The sequence below is a fragment of the Sebastes fasciatus genome, chromosome 4 (assembly GCF_043250625.1).
Source record: "Sebastes fasciatus isolate fSebFas1 chromosome 4, fSebFas1.pri, whole genome shotgun sequence".
NCBI classification, from domain to species: Eukaryota; Metazoa; Chordata; class Actinopteri; order Perciformes; family Sebastidae; genus Sebastes; species Sebastes fasciatus.
The window spans coordinates 8,968,805-8,988,096 of NC_133798.1; the positions used below are offsets into that span (position 1 = coordinate 8,968,805).

Consider the following 19,292-nt stretch of genomic DNA (forward strand, 5'->3'; position numbering starts at 1 on the left):
ATCAAAATTACGTATAGTACTGGATTTACTTGCCACCGCTGCCAGTGGTGTATAATAAAGCACAAAAAAAATGATCTCTTGGTGCATAAACAGTGAGACATTGTAGCACATATGTGCACATGCTTTGAACCTGATGGGTTGGATCATTCATGTTTTGATATTTAATCAGTCCTCAGTGGATTGTAGACCAGAAGCAGAAACCTTGTGCCGGTTACTCTGATCAGTCTAATTAATCCCTGAATGTGTTACATCGTAGTGTCCTGCTGCTGTCCTGTGAAAGGCTACATTGAAGTCTGCTCCGACAGATGGGGTCTGTCTATTGAAACAACCCTGAATCAACATGCAGTGGGCCCGGCTACATGGCTTTGTCCGCGGAGCACTTTTACAATTATTCTTTTTTTCTTCTCTCTTAGCCGCTGGTCTCTTTTATATTGTGCGATATGTTCTATGGGAGTGAGTCCAAGAACATTTTAACAGTAATGATCGGTGGAAGACTTTAATTTAAATATGTTGCTTTGTAAAATAAAACATGTTGTTCATGCTGAAATTGATGATACAAGATCCAGTCTAGAAAAAACATAATAATAACCAGACGTTGAAGCTATACACATCATGAAAAACAACACTCACTGTTGTTATTGTACTGTTTTGAATGGATCATTTTGGAACAATGAGATAATGATTGGATAGCAATTGAATCAATTTTGTTTTTTATTTAAGGACGATGCATTTAGTTGGACAACAGAGACTGAAGTAATCAGTATTTGAAATAGACTGTCCCCCCACAGACATCATGCACTGTGAGCCCTCTACTGGTCACTGTGGGGCCAGCTACTCATTTTTGAAGCCTGCATGGTCAAACCTAAAGCGATAGAAATCAATTACTGGAATGACACTGACGAGATGTTTAGTAGCCAGTGTGATGAACATGCCACATATTCTTCACATCAACTATAGGAAAAGTTTCCCCATCTTTATTATTTAATCAGATAGGCAGTCTTTCTGATCAAAGTGGTCTCTACTCTGATATAATCTTGTCAGTGGACTGACGATGAATGGAAGTATAATTTCTACTAAAAGCAGACAATATAGCAGCTTTAGATAAACAACTGTGAATCTTCCACCTTTTTTTTTTTCAATGAACAGAAACCAAAGCACATCCATACAATGTTCTCTGTATAGCTGTTTTCTGCAGCTGTGATCATTTATGTTTAGTTTATTGAAGCCAGATCAGCATTAGAATAAAAGTTATTGGATTCAAGGAAATCATTCACAACACATTGGATTATTTTACATGCTGCTGTATTTCAAATAGCCTCTGGGTTTAATTCAAGTCATATAATCCAATCCAATTCAATAATTATATCCTAAGGGGGATACATATTAACCCATACCATAATGTAATCCATGCTGTAGATGGTAGATGAAGAGATTGACACCTCTGATTGAAATAATATTCCATTCATTAAGGTGGTATCCCCTTAAGGAACGAAATGATGAGTCAAACTAAACAAAATATTCCTGATTATGCTGGGAGATCCATATTACCCACCTGAATAACTCCTAGATGTCCCTGAACGCCCCTCCGAGGACCACCTCCATACTATGGACTACTGTTAGTGTTAGTAAATGACCCATACCAACGGGTCTCAGCATCATGTAGTGTGATTTATCCCCATCTCCGGAGGAGGAGGCAGTGCGCATGCGCTCCACATCTCCTAACCACATGCTGGATCATGACGAGGTCAATTACCCAGAGACACCAAGAGCATGAGCGGAAGTGAAGCGGATTTATCTCAATAATAAAAGCATAAGATATATTATAAATACAGATTCCAGTACTAGCAAAATTAATACACATAGAAGTTGTTATATAGATAAAGTTATATTAATAAACTTTATGTACTTTTTATAATTGCTGTTTTAGCTCATAAATATAGCAACATGAAAAATTTCAAAGATCATATGATGCCGAAATAGATGATTTGCTGGTCTTTTTTTGTATGTTTGTATGTATTCAGGTACAAGTGGTACGATTACCCAGAAGTCTTTATAGATATTTAAATCAATATCCTCCTCACAAACACTAACCATACACTTCCACGCAACACACACACACACACACACTTGTCTTTTTTTAATATATTTACTGTATTGTTATTGTTGTTATTATATATATATCTTGTCCTAATGTTTGTTATCACTATCATATAGTCAGATTATTTCTTTATATTAATCTTGTCTCTAGGTGGAGGCTTCAGATAAGCCCAATGGGTTTTTTGCCTCTTCCTGCACTTTATATTATTAATTTATTTTTTGTTATGTTGTATAGTCTTAAATTGTGCAAAATAAATAAACAAGCTGTTCAAACAGTAAAAAAAAAAAAAAAAGTGTCCAATCATAAGTATTGGGAAATATAGGCTACATGCATACAATGTGGGATAGTAACACATTCTTATTTTTTCTGTCCTAATAATAAGGTTGCAAGATATTTGTTTTATCCAATTAGAAGAAAACTTCCTCATATATATATATAATTTCTCATATTATTTTTGGCACTATCGTCAAAATGCAACTTTGAATCATCGAGCTTTATTTTGAAGGTTCAACCGGAAGTTGTAGATGTTAATGTGTCTGACTTCGAGAGCGCGGGTCTTTGGTCCCGTCGTTCCTCCAGCAGCGGCCGAGGAGCATCAGACTGAGCGCTGATGATCCTCCTCCTCTCTGTGTGTCGGTGAAGGCGTGCTGGTAGCTCTACACTGTCACACACATTCACTCGTGTTTTATTATTTCCCGGGTGAACTCCCTGCAGCAGGACAGACGGCTCAGTCTCCAGATCACCACCCAACAATATGGGTTAGAAAGACAAGCGACCTCTGGATTATCCACTTTGTGCACTTCACCGAGGAGCATGATGATGATGATGGGGGGAGAATCCGACTTGTTTTCGCAGAGACATCCTGACAAAGACGGGGACTAGAGACCGGGGATTTGCTGCTTCTCTCTGTCTCGCTTTGCATCTTTATTTTTATTATTTTTGCTCTTTTTTGTGTGCGAGACAGAGAAATGTTTGCAGAATTGCTGTGCGGCGCCGTGGCTCTGGTCCTGTATGTCAACACTCTGGGCGCCGATTTCTGCTACGATGACAGGTAGACTTGGGTTCAATGAATGAATGACATCCAGCTCCATGTTACTAACTGATGTCACTGTCTCCACCACCATGTCCTTACCTGGAAATGATCAACTCATCATCATCATCAACAAATGAATCATAATGATAGGCTTCATTCATCATGTTGCCATAACTCTGAATGAGCAGCAGGCTATTCCGTTGCACCAGCAACACTGGCAATTAACCACAAGCAATCTGCCTTAAAGAAAGTGTCAATTTATCAATAGAGTTTGGTGCTTTTGAAGGGCTGTAGAGTGATGGAACTGCTCTACTGGTTCTCCTTAGCTACCTATCTGTGGTGCAGTTTGTAAGAAACTTGGAAATCACTGTTACATTCCTGCAGACATTTGTGTGTGTTTTTAGAGAGTTTATGATCACACAAAATGTTCACATTTCCAGTGTAATTCCCTTCATATTCCTGCAGTTAACTTTCTAGGATCATTATAGTTTTTCATAGAATGAGCAGTGAAACCAGTAGTAAATAGGCACTAGGCAGTGTGCTTGGATGCCTCAGTGCAACGTGTTATGGTAATGACGTTTGTGACGTGTCTACTGTTATTTTGTTTCCGTACGTATTTTACTTAATTTCCGTACTTATTTTAAGCCCAACTATGGCGTTTTTCATAAACCTAAGTGGTTTTGTTGCATCAACCTAACTGGAAGTTACCACAGTTTTGTTGCGTGGCGTACAAACGACACACGAAAAGCCTAAAATGTGTCCTCACGACACGTGGAAAGTCTGCGTAATCCAGTGCTATTTATATACACCTTCCCGTGAGATCAGGTTTGATTTTTGGTGCCTTCAAATGAAACTCGTCAGCTTGTGTTTACAACATGGGAAGTCGTGTACACGATATGCTTGGAGTTCAAGTGGTGAGGTCGTGAGATAGGCTTCATTCATCATGTTGCCATAACTCTGAATGAGCAGCAGGCTATTCTGTTGCACCAGCAACACTGGCGAGCTTTTTCATTACCACAAGCAATCTGCCTAAAAGAAAAGTGTCAAATTATCAGTAGAGTTTGGTGCAGTAGAGTGATGGAACTGCTCTACTGGTTCTCCTTAGCTACCTATCTGTAGTGCAGTGTGTAAGAAACTTGGAAATCACTGTTACATTCCTACAGACGTTTGTGTGTTTTCTGGAGAGTTTCAAGATTCAAGAGTTTTATTTGCCATTTGCTCCTATAAGTACATTGGAAATCTGAGCAGTTTACACCGAGTCAGCTTTAAGAAAAGAAAAAAAGGTAGAAAAAGGCACAAGGTAATTAAAGTACAAAATAAGTAGCACAATTCAACTCAACACAATAAATAAATAAATTATTAAAGTATAAAGCGCCCTCAGTGTAGTCACTAAATAAACTAAACTACCCTCTGCATAGGAACTATACCCCCAGAATACAAATATACAGTATATATGCTCCATGAACATGTTATAAGAACTTGTAGCTCTCATAAAAATATTTAAAAAAAGAAATAATATATTTCAGACATTTACACAGTGGAAAGCAGCATATTGCACAGCATTACAGTCCATTCAGTTCAGGTGTACTGTGTGTCAATGATGGTATGGAGGTGAGGTGTTTGTTCCCCTCTTTAATGTCCTTTGCCACCAGTCTTATTGTCTTAGTTTATGATCACACAATATGTTCACATTTCCAGTGTCATTCCCTTCATATTCCTGCAGCATTCTTTCAGTGAACTTTCTAGGATCATTTTAGTTTTTCATAGAATGACGCAGTGAAACCAGTAGTAGATAGGCTATAGTCAGTGTGCTTGGATGCCTCCAGTGCAAAGTGTTGCAGTCTCCAGAGTCTGAACTTGCTCTAAGCTTTTGAGTTGTGCTGAGGAAATAATTGATCTCTGGAGAAGAAGTGGGTCCATGTCTCTCCTCATCATCACCCCACAGCAGAAGTCCCCTTAGCCGAACAGTTCCGAATGTTCCGCAGCCTATACTGCAACTTTGAGCAAAGTATTTCATTATTAATTTACTTTAAAAATAGGCAGCAAGTATAGTGGAGCGAGCGAGCGGCGGTGCCTGGGTTCAGCTGCATGCTGCTGCTGCTGTAATGCATTACGCATATCTGGCCATTTGATATTTGATGGCTGAATGGTTGTCAGCGCCTCAGGCTCATTGATGCACCATCCACGCTTCCATGTAGGTCAGAGGCGTCATCCTTTTCCTGCCATCACTGCGTTGCATCTCATTTTATAACTAATACAGGTTGATTAAAGCTACAGTAGGCAGAATGTTTTTGGCATCATTGGGCAAAAAATCCATAATAACCTTTCAACATATTGTAATTCAAGTGTTCTGAGAGATAACTAGACTTCTGCACCTCCTCATGGCTCTGTTTTCAGGCTTCAGAAAATCTCGCCTGTGACGGGAGACTTTGACCAATCATAGGTCATTTCAGAGAGAGAGAGTGTTCCTATTGAGCGTTCCTATTGGCTGTTCATTCAACGGAGGCAGCTGTCAATCCCCCGCGAACTCTGAATACATTTTATGCAAGAAATAGACATTACAATAACAGAATATTGATTCGTATTTGATCAGCGCTGCCTAGTTTGACCGTTTTATCAGAGTTTGCGAGTGATTGACAGCTGCTCAGAGGTGGCAAGGCTCTAGCTTGGCTCTGATTGGTTGTTTTCCTCCGGTCTGTGAAATTTGAAGATGCTATTAGGAGCACAGGAGGACACCGGAGGAACATGATTTTTTTTCCAGATTACCTGTCTCATGCACTATACTGTCAGGATATAGTGACCGTTTTATAATAGTAACTTTTTTTTAATCATATTTGCTCCAATTCTACCCACTGCAGCTTTAATAATGAGCTCATATTTATAGATTTTAGTAGTGAATACACCTGTTCTTAACAGAATATTGTGCAGTTCATAATCTCCTATGTGTGCTTTGCCCCAACAGTTTGTGTACATATAGCAGGTGCTGCTTTTAAAGCACACCCAGAGGATACAACCTAGTGAGCAAACACTACATTAACAGCCTCCACATCAACTTGTGGTGTATTTCCTTTACAACGTACAGCACTTCCTGCTTAAACACATCCCCAAAGGCCTTTTTTAATGCTGAAAGTTTGATGCTTGTGGTGGAGTCGGTGTGTGCCTTTGCACTTTGTGTTATGGTGAGGTGATTCAGGCAACTCTTGTGCAAGAAAGATGGTGTTGCGTGTCCATAAACCTGTCAGGGAGTGGGCGGCAGTGCTGTGCAGAGGTGAGAGGCTACCGCTGCTGCTGCTGCTGCTGCTGCAGCAGAGTCAGCTGCTGTGTGGCTGCCGGAGAGCCTCGAGCCTCCCAAGTTTTAATGTAAGACAGAAAGCCAGACCCTGATTATTCTGTGAAAAGATGTTAACATAATGTTATTTATTACCATGTGGGTTTTTTGGTCCAAGTTGTTGCAGGCTTTTTATGAAACAGATGAGCTCTCTAATCCAGGCCTGCACGGGGACTTTTTAAAATGATTTTCTCTGACGTATCGCGTCTCTGACATGTTTTTCATTGCGGGCTATCTGTCATCCAGCGTTATCTGTTTTTAACACCATGTGTTGGATTCAGGCTTGCAATTAGCAGCCGTCTCCTGTCCCCTTGGGCTCCACTGGGGGGAGGGAGGGAGATTGGGAGGGAGAAAGGGAGGGTGCAGAGGGACAGAGATATCACAATTTGCTCAGGGAAATCGGCCCTGGACACACAGACTGATCTAACTTGCTAATGCTGTGCTCGTGTAGAAAAGCTGATGGTAGAGAAGCTGTCATCACGGAAAAATACGAATGTGTGTATGACGATAAATCAAACTGTGAGCCTGCCATTACCCAACACCCTGCAGCTCGTTGCTTGGATTTATTTTAACAGCGAGTCTGACAGTAATTTATGCATCATTCGGATAATGGTTTTCAAAAACTCAAAGGACGTAAGTGTTGCAGAATGTAAGGCCTCGTGCTCAAAAATGAAGATCGGTAGTTGATGTTTTTTTTACCGTGCATTTAAACATAAACTCTGCGGCTTCCATCGAATGTTTATGATAAATAGCTGCAGTGGAATCAGATATGGATATTTTGTCACAGTGCAACATCGATTCCTCTCCATGAGAAGACAGGTTGTGCTGCTGTTTTTTTTGCTCCTGGCTGTGAAACCAATGCATTGACTGAACTCGGCGAGTGATTAAAAGTTAGAATCCAAAATTGTGGTGTGTATGTGTGTACATGTACGTGTAAAATGGCCAAGAGCTACAGAGCTGGCATAAAAGATGTGAGGATTTGCAATCGATTGGCTGGTAGTCTATGGCGGTGGAATACGTAATGATGTGTTGCTTTCTCTCTGTGTATTCTTGTCATGCTGAAAGGGAGTGTTTGAGTATACAAAACCGTCTAGGGCACTGTGTGTTCTCCGTCATATATTTCTTATCACTGGTTACACATTAATTTGAGCAAAACTTTCTGCATTCCACACATAGTAACCAAGGCCATCAGGAGGTCACAGTTAAAGGGGGAAAAAAACTGTTAACATGTGTTTTAAGAAATATCAGCCCGTTCGTATGGTCTCCTCTCGTGAACACGGTAAACACAACGGCTCCACGGTACCAAATAGCCCCGGGGAGCTTTTCCTCTCCCTCCCCCCACTGGACACACTCATCATTAACACATACACCGCTTTGACACCTGCACTGGAAAATGGGAATCATGCGTCATGTAGTTCATATCTCTGCTGCTATATAATCTGCAGTTAGGGCCGAGTGAAGGTATGGGAGAGCCCAGATGAATGTCAGAGGAGAAATACTGGTGCAATATAGTGCGACTCGCCGTAAGCCTTCACACTATAGAAACCTGCGGTACGACAGCAAAGCCTGGCGAAGGCGTTGGTGCGTTATTAGCTTGATTGCAGGTGGCAAAATTTATGTCGCAGCCCTTTAAAGTTTCTGATTGAAAAAAGCTTCCGTTTAACCGAGGCGAACATACTAGTAGTGAAGTTATAAAGGCAGCCACTTTCTCCATTTAACAGCTGAACGCATTGAGCTGTTTTCAAGGTGTATTTCAGCTTTCCCACCCACACACACACACACACACACACACACACACACACACACACACACACACACACACAAACACACACTGGTTTTATGGATTATCGTTCCCTGTCAGGGGCTTGACGGATGTGATGAACTGCACCCAGCTCATTTTTTCTGCCCTGGTGTGATGCTGTAAGGTCTGACTGTGTGAGGATGTGTGAAGGTTGCGGGTCACGCTGAAGGACGCAGCCTCCCCGGGCATGGCCGATGATTTATAACGCTCAGACAGTCGGTAAAGGCCGAACCGCCGCTCCGCTTCCGTGCCCCGAAAGCTTTATTAGAGAAGTCGGGAAGCGAACGCGTTACGCTGATGCGGTTTGATGGGAGCTTCGAGTCGATGACGGCAAAGAAGCCACACGGCGCTCTGGGGCGGTGACTCATGTTGCTTTAATGATCATACCAAACCAGAAAAAAAAAACAGTGGTGAATCTTTATTTATTTATTTGGTGTGTTTTTGCTTTATTTTATTTCCATTTTCTATCATGTATGGTTTCCTCAAAGATGCACAGACAAACACAAAGAGAAGTAGACTGGGTGTTCGACTTCAAGTCTTAAGCCAATGAAGTCTTAGCAAAGTCTCCATAGGGCTCTGTGTGGTCCTGCCAGCCTGCGTTGACCTACCTGGCCTGACGTGGACTCTGCCGCCGTCTGCACCCGTGGCTGCGTCCTCCTTGGCACTGTGTGTCAGTGCACTGATCTGGAACCCTACTCTCATGGCCAATGCTGCAGGATGGGCTGGCTGCGGTTATGTTGAGGGCCCAAGGGCGGCAACCCAGCAGTTTGAGTATCTCCGCTTTTTTTTTTTCCCCAGTCAGGCTTTCTCTGTCTGCTCCCTGTAATTACCGTCCTGCCTGCAGAGAGGGACTCACGACATGGTTTGGTAGACGTAGCTGCTCCGCTCTTTCTCTCTCTCTCTCTCTCTCTCTCTCTGTCTGCCTTCCCTTCAACAAACCCCCAAAGCCTTTCAGCCCTCCAGCTCCCATCATCCAACGACTGCCTCCAGATGGTCCCGTTTGGTAAGCAGTTTAGGGTTTTCTTCTCCCTTCTCCAGTTTGAAGGGGAAAGGTTTGAAGTGGATTCAAATGGAGGATGTTGTGTTTGCCTGTAGTTGCCAGGATGGAGACATCAAAGTGCCCAATGACTCAGACAGTGCGTAAGCGAGTCAGCGAAGAGGGCCTCATGACAAAAACACATGCAGCCATGTCGCATCTTCCAGCTAATTGTTTTGATTTTAAGTCCAGCAAATGGACTGTTTTAGTTCACTTAAGGCTGTCGCGGTGAAGGACTTTCCCCTGCGGTCACAATGATTGGCTCAACAGCGCGATATGCGGTATTATTGCAATTTTTTTTACAAAATTGTCACATCTCCTGCGGTTGGCTTGTCAATATCGCAGTATCGCGGTATTGCAATATTGCGGTCATTGCGACAGCCGTAAGTTCACTCTCACCGCTCACATAGCGTTTTCCGGCCACAGCAAGCAGCAAGAAAAAAGCTTTAAAAATACACTCAACTTTCCTAGGACCAAATGGCAAGATAGCCGTAGCAACTTAACTTAAGGTGGTAAGTGGTGTTTTCATGGCTTGTTTCTGCTACACCCAAGTGGCCAATAAATTCAATTATTGCAGGTTTAATTAAATGTCAAAGAAAAATACAAACAAATGATGAAAATTACTGATGGCCAGTGTGGTAGTGGCTATTTCCAATGTGCGATGGATCTGTTGTCTAGAGGAGGAAGCTTTGATGTTCCTGCATTTCCTCTCTCAAATCACCAGGGATTGCAATCTGTTGGCAGGAGAGGAAGGAGACATGTGGGAGGCATCATGCCCAGTCTTGTTGGCCCACACTTTCTCTGATAGATTTCCTCAGATGAAGGGAAGACGTGTTTGGGATTTCTGACCAACGTTTACAGATTATACACAATTTTACTGTCGCCAAGTTGAGACCGTTCACGTTCCAGGCACAGTAGCTGTTGTGTGTCTACAAACGTGTAGAAGTAAAAAGTTCTTTTCCTTCTTTTCATTCCAACTCCTTTCTCATTTTTCTCTCAAGATGCATAAATATCCCAGAAACAATAACTCATCTCCATCACCATCTAGTCATTTCAGAGAAATTCTCTTTTTAGAATACGCTGCCACTGTGAAGATCTTTACTTGAGCTACACCAGCCCGGAAACATCAGCTCAGTGTCTAACCACAGATCTCCATTTTCCTAAGCTCTTATTTTCCAACAGATAGCCGATGAGGGTAGAAATTGTTATTTTCACCCTCGCCACAATTGCAAGATAAGCTAGCCTGGCAGAAATGCATTTGTTCCTAAAAATACCATTAATGAGGGGTTCTTATATGTTTGTGAGTTGCTTCCCTTACCCACAAAACCCTACAGAGTAACTTGAAGCATCGGAGCCTTGGATAGAGTGAGTTCATATTTGGGTCAATAGGAAACAGCTGACTAGATATGATGCTCCCTTTTCTCCCTCACCGTCATCAGACCCAGAGTAAGACTTCATTATGCTGTATCTTGGTTATTGTATTTCTCCCCCTAAAGTTCATTAAAATGCTGGCCTTTCCACTGCATTCCCTGTGGCGAGGGCAGAAAGGAAAAATCTGAAATACCTGCATATTTGGAAAATGTGCAATAGCGATTAAATTTGAGAAAGTGTTTTATTGGTGCACTTCCTAACATGTACAACGTGTGGAAACGCACACATCGCAGCAGAACACTGAAATCCTGTTGCCTAACTGTGGACTTCCTTCTCCCCGACCTTTCCATTCTGGGTCTGCACAGGTTTCTCAGTGACTGTCAAAACAGTTAAATTAGCTCCTCAGACTGCTGTGTGGCCCAGAGAGGGAAGGCAGCTTCCACTGTGTGATCTACGTATTGGCGCGTATGATTCCGTCAGGCTTAGGCCAACTTTCTCCTTCCAGCAGCTCTTTCACTGCTCTGGCAATTTAAATGCTTCCCTTGAAACTGAGGACATATTTTTTGTTTGTGATGCTTGCAATATTTTGTATCACTTTCTATAATTCAACTAGGCCAATATGTTGGCCAATAAATAATTGCAGAACATAAGTGCCAAAGATATGTTTAAAGGTGCTCTATACAATATCCAGAGCATTGATATAGCATCAAGCAAATATTTGCTATGTAAAGATATAGAGGAGTAATGTCTACCTGAGCAGAGAATGAAGTCACTCTCCCTCTGTGTGTGTTGTGATACAAGCTTCTCCTTGCTTTGTTGACATCGCTGGGCCGTCCTCGCATGCTTTTAGCGCATGTTTGTGCATTTGAGCGTGCCCAGCTGGCTAGCTCACGGCAGCCGCTCTGCACTGTTCTCATACAGCGGTTACAGCTGATAACGGCGTCCCAACCGACGGCGCCGATATGGAAGCGTAGTACCCACCCTCCAGTTCTCCCTCAGGTTAACACTGTTAGCTCTGCCAGCAGTGTTTGCCGTTGTTTTCACTGTTAGCGCTGTTAGCAGCATTAGTCACGAGCCGCCGGCTCAGCCATCGCTGAGTTCCATCAATGGAACACAGAGTAGGTGCTCCCGATGTGTAGGCATAATACTGTTCATGGAAAGGTAATAGATTCCAGACACCAAAGTACACTGCTTCATTGGAGTACAAAGATTAAAATCTTTGTTATCGCAGCTACATGATTTAAAAACACAGCCAATGCATATCAATCCAAACAGCGACGATTTTACACTAACAAGTATTAAATAATAATGTCTGAAATATCTCACCAACTATCAGACGGACTGCCATTCAACTTTGTACAGACATTCACGGTCCCTGGAGGATGAATATTAATCACTTTGACTTTCCCTCTTTCCCATCATCAGGTAAACATGTCACTTTCTCCAATACTTTGGTTTATGGCCAAATACATGCAAAACTAATATAATATTCCCATTGCTTAACTGTAAAATGCCCCCATTTGGTCACAATTTTTCAATAAATAAATAAGATAAAATGAAGAGATCCTTATCAAATATGTTTGTTTATGTTATGTGTTAAGTAAAATAAATTGGGCAGGCTACAATAATGAGCCAACTAACAGAATAACTATTCAAAAATCTGCCTCATTATATAGAGAATATACTCTAAACTGCAATTAAAAGATACAGTTTAAACATCACTGTGCTCAAATCTGATTAGTGTGTGAACAGTAGCAGGTTGTATTGCTGAGCATGGTAGCACCACGGAGTTTTTCACTTAGTCACAGTAATCCTTAATAACACTTTACACAGGGAACATGCTATGTCAACGCCACCGGACACCCATAACCTCCGGGTCCAGATGATGTCTAGACGCTTGAGAAACTTGACACATACCTGAGTCTTTAATACCTGTGATGGCCTGATGTGTGGCGTTGATCACACAGTGTTGAGCTGAAGATAACTACCTTTTGATTACCGGAGCAAACTCCTATCATGCCGTTGAGAATAAACGTGAATGTGTGTGGCAGGGTGTAGGGAGCTGAATCACTCTCTGGTGACTGCCCGCTTCAGCTGATTGTCATTTGTGATACTCTACTGCATAGGTCAGTGTTCCCACTGTGGGATTGCAAGCTGCTTATATGAGCAGTCAACGCGGCCATTCTTGAAAGCCCTTGCTGTGCTCCAGCCCGGCCAAGGCAAGCTGCTTCAAAGCTGCATTAATCGGGATCTAATGCTTTATAATTACCCGACTGGTATGCGGAGGGATGAGAAATGTAGCCATATGTAGCTGCCTGGTGGTGGATTGAGGCATTAGAGATTGTCTTTGCCTCACAAGACGTTAACCTTAGTCCTATTTGGGCATTCTCAAGGCACCTTGCCTAACTATTTAATTAAGAGCCAACAGATAATCTCTCTTAATACATCATGTGGTTATAGTAGCACACACACATACAGTATACTACAGACAGACAGACAGACAGACAGACACGATATTAATCGCCTTAAATGGGAATGATGTTTAATACCGGACTGAATCATCCAATAAGCAAATCCCTCACATGGTCAGCGTTGCGATGGCAGACGTTCAACACCGCTACTCAATAATGTGAGAAAGGCATTAAAGCTGCCAAGGAACACACTTAAGTCAAAAATGATGGATCAAACGGGCCGTTTGACCAACAGAATGAGATTAGTGGGATTTATAATCAAATAGCAGGATGCGGCCGGTGTGTCAGCTCTGTGCATTCCTGAAAACAATGTCTTCGAACGTGTGCGGTGATGGGTAAACGCTGTTTATTGGTTATGCTCCCATCATTAGACGCAGGTCTCAAATGATTTGACTCTGCCAGGCTAAACTGTTAATGGGTCTAGACAAGGGTTTGGATTCCGAGGGCTAATGCTGGCTGATGGCTCTTAAGCCGTGGCCACTCTCAGGCTCTTGGCCCTCTTCATATTAATGGGATTAACAGGACTGTGGATGAGAGGGGGCACGACGTGTAAGCAGAGAACCCCAAGCCATTAGAAACAAAAACTCCCCTGTCCCCTATATCCAACAGGGATGCTATAGTTTGCCCTTTTCAGTGAGGAAGAGGAGAAGGCCACCCCTCTTCGTTGGGCCCCTCCGCCTCGGTGGCCCGTATTCTCTGACAAGGAGCACTGGCTCGTTTCGATAAGGTTATGACACAAGTTGGCCGGTTCGGGGGCAAAGCCTTTGTCCATTGTGAGAAGAAGGGGCTGTGTGGTCCTTCTGTTCTCCCTGGACCCAATGAAGGAGGCCATTTGTCCCCAAATAGAGGGGAATTAAGCCCTGGTTGTGTTGGCCTGTTGTTTATGAAGGACAAAGAAGCAAGACCTCAGTGTTTGCTGTTTGGACAGAGCAGAAAACTGCTGCAGCTTTGCGGACCAAACCTGTCAGAACCAATTGGGCGAACTCATTACGGTCGTACGTGCTCTGGTTAGGGTTTTTCAAGTGGCGAGACGGAGGAAGGAGGGCAGAGGATTCACAGTTAGCGAGCTGCTAAACAGAAGCTTCTTTGTGTTATGAATATGCCAGCTCAACTTGTTAGCTTTGGGTGGCATAGATGGAAAGATGATGCGACAGTCAACGCGCTTGGGGAAATGCGGCCCGTCAAGTTTGGGAGCTGGTTGCCAAGCTGGAAAACAGCCATCAGCATTTGGTTGCCAACGCTGACAGAATGGTTGCCATATTTCAGTCATTTATAATTGGAGTAAATTATATTGCTTTTTAATTACAGTATAACCCACATTTTAGTAATGAAAAAGTAAAATCAAGAATGGTTAAACCTATTTTACATAACCCAAATGGACTTGTTGGTGCTCTCACTGTGGACGGTTTGGTGTTTCTGAGAATGGATTTAATGGTTGTGACACTTTCAAGAATAAGCTGACTTGCTGCTTTCATACTCAGAAGCGTGGTAATGCTGTTGCAATACCGTCCTGTTTATCAGTCATGCGTTGCCTCTCGGGATTTGAGGAAGTGTCCGTTTCTCTTGCATTTTCATTTAGCTGTTGACACTGCCTTGTGGGTTCAATCAGTGCAACAGCAGCACTCATACATTCACCTCTATGGAAGACTCTCCACTGAGGACTTTTTTCCCCCAAGAAGAACGACAGAAACAGTCTAGAGCTCCAATGATTAATCAATTATACGATTAGTTGTCAACTATTAAATTAATTGCCAACTATTTTGATGATCAATTAATGGTTTGAGACAGAAAAAAAGCCCAAATTCTCTGATTCCAGCTTCCTAAATGTGAATTAATTTTCTGGTTTCTTTACTCCTCTATGATGGTAAACTGAATATCTTTCTGATCTTCATTTTCTGACAATTTATAGACCAAACAACTAATTGAGAAAGTAAAACGGATTAATCGACAATGAAAATAATTGTTAGTTGCAGCCCTAAAACAGTCATTTCATTGAGTGCCCCAAAACAGCATTTGTTTTCATCACTGTAATTGTTCTTTAACAACGCGTTTATTATTGTCACCATGATGACGATGCTCCCCCAACCTTAACGTCGTAGTCATCTTAACCCAAACCGTGATATTTCCCTAATTGTAACCAAGTCGTTCTTGTGCCAAAACCTTTAACCATATCGTTGTCACATCATAAGATGTATTCATTTTTCGTTCAGATCAGAAAACGCTTCTATATGACGTTCTAAAGGGCAGTTACACACAACGTATTTTCTCGTTTCATTTAGACTTTAACACAGTAGCAGTGGCAGTCAAACCAAATGAAATGGCTAACTGAATTTTTGGCAAGTGCTACTGTTTATCCCTCTGGAAAAAAAATCACATACTTATAGCACAGTACAGCGGGGCATCAGTGAAGACAAGATATTGTGCTAAACTTTCTATTAATTTGACACTATCATCTGTTAGGACTTTTTCCTTTTCTTTTCAGGTTCAGTGTTGGAACGTCTCTGACTTGTGTTATTATTGTGGTTAAAGCGGTTTTCAAGTATGATCACAGTATCTGGTGTTTCCTAAGTGTGGTAAGTGAGTCAGATGCAGCACAGAAGGGCCTGTGGTTCAGCCAGTTCAGCCACTGTGGGTAACCTATTGCTCCCCTCAGGCTTGTAACACTGGGACACCAGAAAACATGTGCCCCTTGTGGCCTTTATTCTGGTGCTGTGTGTTCTCTCAAGTCACTGAGTTGAGTTAACATTATGGTACACTTCAGATGAGAGAAAGGAAACAGGGAGGGTCTGGTCAGGTGTGTGTAGGACACTTTTCTTTATTTCTGGACTTGTAATCAAGCTGACAAACTGAAGACAGAAATCTTGTGGACCCCGACAGTCCTGACAGGCTGTACTGTAGGAGTCGCCTCCTCCCTCTCTCTTCCCTCACTTCCTACCTCTGACCAGACCACAGCAACGGAGGAAGCACATCTTTTCTCAAGCTGCCTCTAATTGATACTGTCGAGCCCTGGGAACCCAGTGTGTGGTTTTAGTACTCTGCGAAATGCGTGCAAAGCACAACAGCCTGCAGTATGCCACCCTCTGGGACACCACAGGTTATTTACAACCAGACGACCAGTCTGGCCCAGGTTCTCGTATACTTTCATTTAAGTAAAAAAAAAAAAAAATACCCACCGCACTTGGATCTGACCCTTGCCAAGCCTTTCATCAAATAGCTACACCGAGAGAGGGCAAGAGTTGAATCCAATCCAGAGCTGTAATCTCAGCCTTAGGGGGCTTTTCACTAAATGGTTGTGTGGGCTATGAAAGAATGAAACCGGTTATATATGTAAGTTCCTACTGTCGGTGCTGGCTTTATGCTACTGCTTCTATTCATACTTTTGCTTTTCCTCACCAGCTACATCTGTAGAGATGTTCAAAGGTCTTATAGAGAACATTTTTATGTAGACGAATCTAGAGCCTTTAGAAAGGTGTCAAATAAAAGCATGGTTTTTCCTGAAAAAAATTCTGATTGTGAATTAATCCAAATTAGTCCATATTTAATGTTTTGCTTTTGTATCTCTGTGGAATATATCTGACGTTTGGTTCCCACTTCTAACGAGGCTTGTGAGCTAAAAGTAAAACGACATTTGGTATCACGTGGTACCTCTGGGTCGTCAGTTAGTGTGGAAAAACGGATAAATGTCTGAGATTGACGGTACATGTAAGTGCCTGGTAGGGATGTGACAGTGAGGAAATTTTCCCACCAGTTAATAAACTTGTGACAACACTGGTGTTACCGATTACACCGGATATTTTACAAGAAAAGACGGCACTCAATATTGTAGCGCGCTTACTTTGATCTTTACCATTGGATGGCTGTGTCTGGCCTCTCCGGTCCAGCTTTCGCTGCGGGGCCTCAGGGTTCCACCCGGTGCTGCTCCGCGATTACCTCATTAACATTATGGTTCCCTTATAACGCCAGACCACCGTGTAACACCGGTAACACCGACTACCGGGGCAAGCCTAGTGCCTGGCAACGCCTTGTTGTGAAGTAAATGCAATGGAATGGGGGAGGGAGAATGTGACATCTAGCGGCTTAATGTTATCGATGTTATCGATAGCACCTTTAATAGATGATTTTATTTCTAATTAGTCGTGTTAAGTAAGAGCCATATATATTTTGTTGTGTTTGGATACATGTATGCGACATTACCAAATCCAATCATATGCGGTGTAAATTGACTAGTTCTAATGTAGCTTGTCATGGCTTGGTGAGGCAGACGAGTCTGACATCTCTCCAGATGGAGAACAGCTTGTGTTGTATTGTATTTCACAGACGGAGCCAACTCTCCCGTTCGCTTTCTCTTTCTCTCTCCCTCACTCTCTGTCATCATGAATAAAATCACACTGGTGACAGATTGATGGAATCATGATGGTTTACAGGGTTGATTTCAGCGGTTTATTTTGGCTGAGCGCTGACCCTCGGTATCTGCGGCCACGGTGTTTCCCCTCATCCTTTGACCTTTCGCATGTGCGACTTTCCCCTCGGGCTATTTTGCCAAGTGAGGTCTTCCTCTTCGGCAGGAGATGTGATACACACAATTGGACCGAGTTTATTTTTGATCCGAGGAGGAAGTTTGGGTTGGGGAGAAAGTGTGCGCAACTGTTTTTCCTTTACCGGCCCTTGAGGTTTGAGGATCTGGAGAGAAAGCGCCGTCAAGCAGCTCTGACAGAATAATGAGACTTCTTAAAGGCACTCTCAAGAAAAAATTAATTTATAATCTGAGAGAGATTGAGGTTGTGAAAAAAAGAAAAGAGAAAAAGAGCAGAGCTGGCAAGAAAGAATGACTGATGGAGCATTATGAAGGTCTGATCCTCGATTGTTTAAGTGTGACTGTGAAGGCCTCGAGGCTGATCCGTTTCAATCTGCGGCGGTGAGCACGTGTTGTCCTGACTGTGAACTCCGGCTGCTTTAGGGTCTTAAAACATTCACCTGACGAGATGTTAAGAGGGCCCAAAACCACACCGGATCCCCCAAGCGGCTCTTCCGAACGTGTCCAGCCTGTACAGTAGACACATTTCTCGCCGCCACATGGTGGAAACATCAACGGCTGTTTTAATTAGGAAGCAGTTTAAGGGAAATCCATCCACGGCCCTGCTGGCTCACGAGCTTTGTTTTCATATGTGTGAGTGACTGCCGGGGGTCCCACGATGAAGACCCTAACCTTCAGACACACGAGGCTCACGACTGTTCAAACAAGCTGTCGCTCAAACTGTCTTTTTTCTGCCAAAACAGTGTTGACCTTAACAAGTCTTTTTAGCTTCATGCTGCAGGCTTAATGTTATATTGTTCTGGAAACAAGCGTCATTATCTCGGAAAAAGACAAATTACGCTACGAGGAGATTGACACTTGTGTCGAGAATCTTCTTGAGGCGAGTCGATTTCTGTGTGGGAAGAGGCGAAGTTCTCTTAGCCTGCTGGCACATTTCCATCACTTGCGTAAGGAAAAAATACATAATCAGCACTAAACACTAAACATTCGCTAATGCAGTGCACCCGTCACTCCACTTGATTGATGGAGCTGATGACTCCCCTCTCATGACAGCTGAAGTAAAGCAGGCAGGCCTCGGGGTACCTGCCATGTGGGCTCCTTCGCTCCCTGGAGACCCGGCCCTGTTGTTGGGAGACAACAGACCTCGGCCGGCGCTGTGATTATGTCACCTCCTAAACCGCACGTCCCTCAGCTCATATTCTCATTCTCCTCGAGAGCCTAGCATCTACCACCGGCAGCTCATTCAGAGGGTATTGATTTTTAGTGATGGAACAATCCAGCATAGTTTCCCAGTGAGCACGCAGATGGCTGGCCGTTATTAGGTGAATGAGGATTTCATTAATTTCTTCCCGCAGAGCCCATTCATTCATTCATTCATTCATTCATTCATTCTTTCATTCATACAAGGAAGTGTAAATCCATAAAGGGAAATGAATGACTTATGTGTTTATTGCCTGCAGTGTCACAGCAGCATACAGTTGTATGTCAAATATGTTCTCTGTAGGTTTAGTTTTGAGACGTAGTAGCATGAGGAAGTCAAACCTCACAAAGACGTGCGTGTTTCCTATGTGATGTATTGCATGTGGCCAACAAGTACAGTTCAGATTTATGTAAGGGATT

At 42.8% G+C, this 19,292-nt stretch overlaps 1 protein-coding gene across 1 annotated transcript in view; it reads left to right on the forward strand.

The window, feature by feature from the left end:
• Positions 1-2,664: 2,664 nt before the first annotated feature.
• tmtc2b (transmembrane O-mannosyltransferase targeting cadherins 2b) overlaps positions 2,665-19,292 on the forward strand; it is a 114,230-nt gene continuing 97,602 nt past the window's right edge. The window contains exon 1 of the mRNA XM_074631828.1: positions 2,665-3,149. Coding sequence (XP_074487929.1) covers positions 3,067-3,149 — 83 coding nt within the window. The 5' untranslated portion in view covers positions 2,665-3,066. The remainder of the gene's footprint in view (positions 3,150-19,292) is intronic.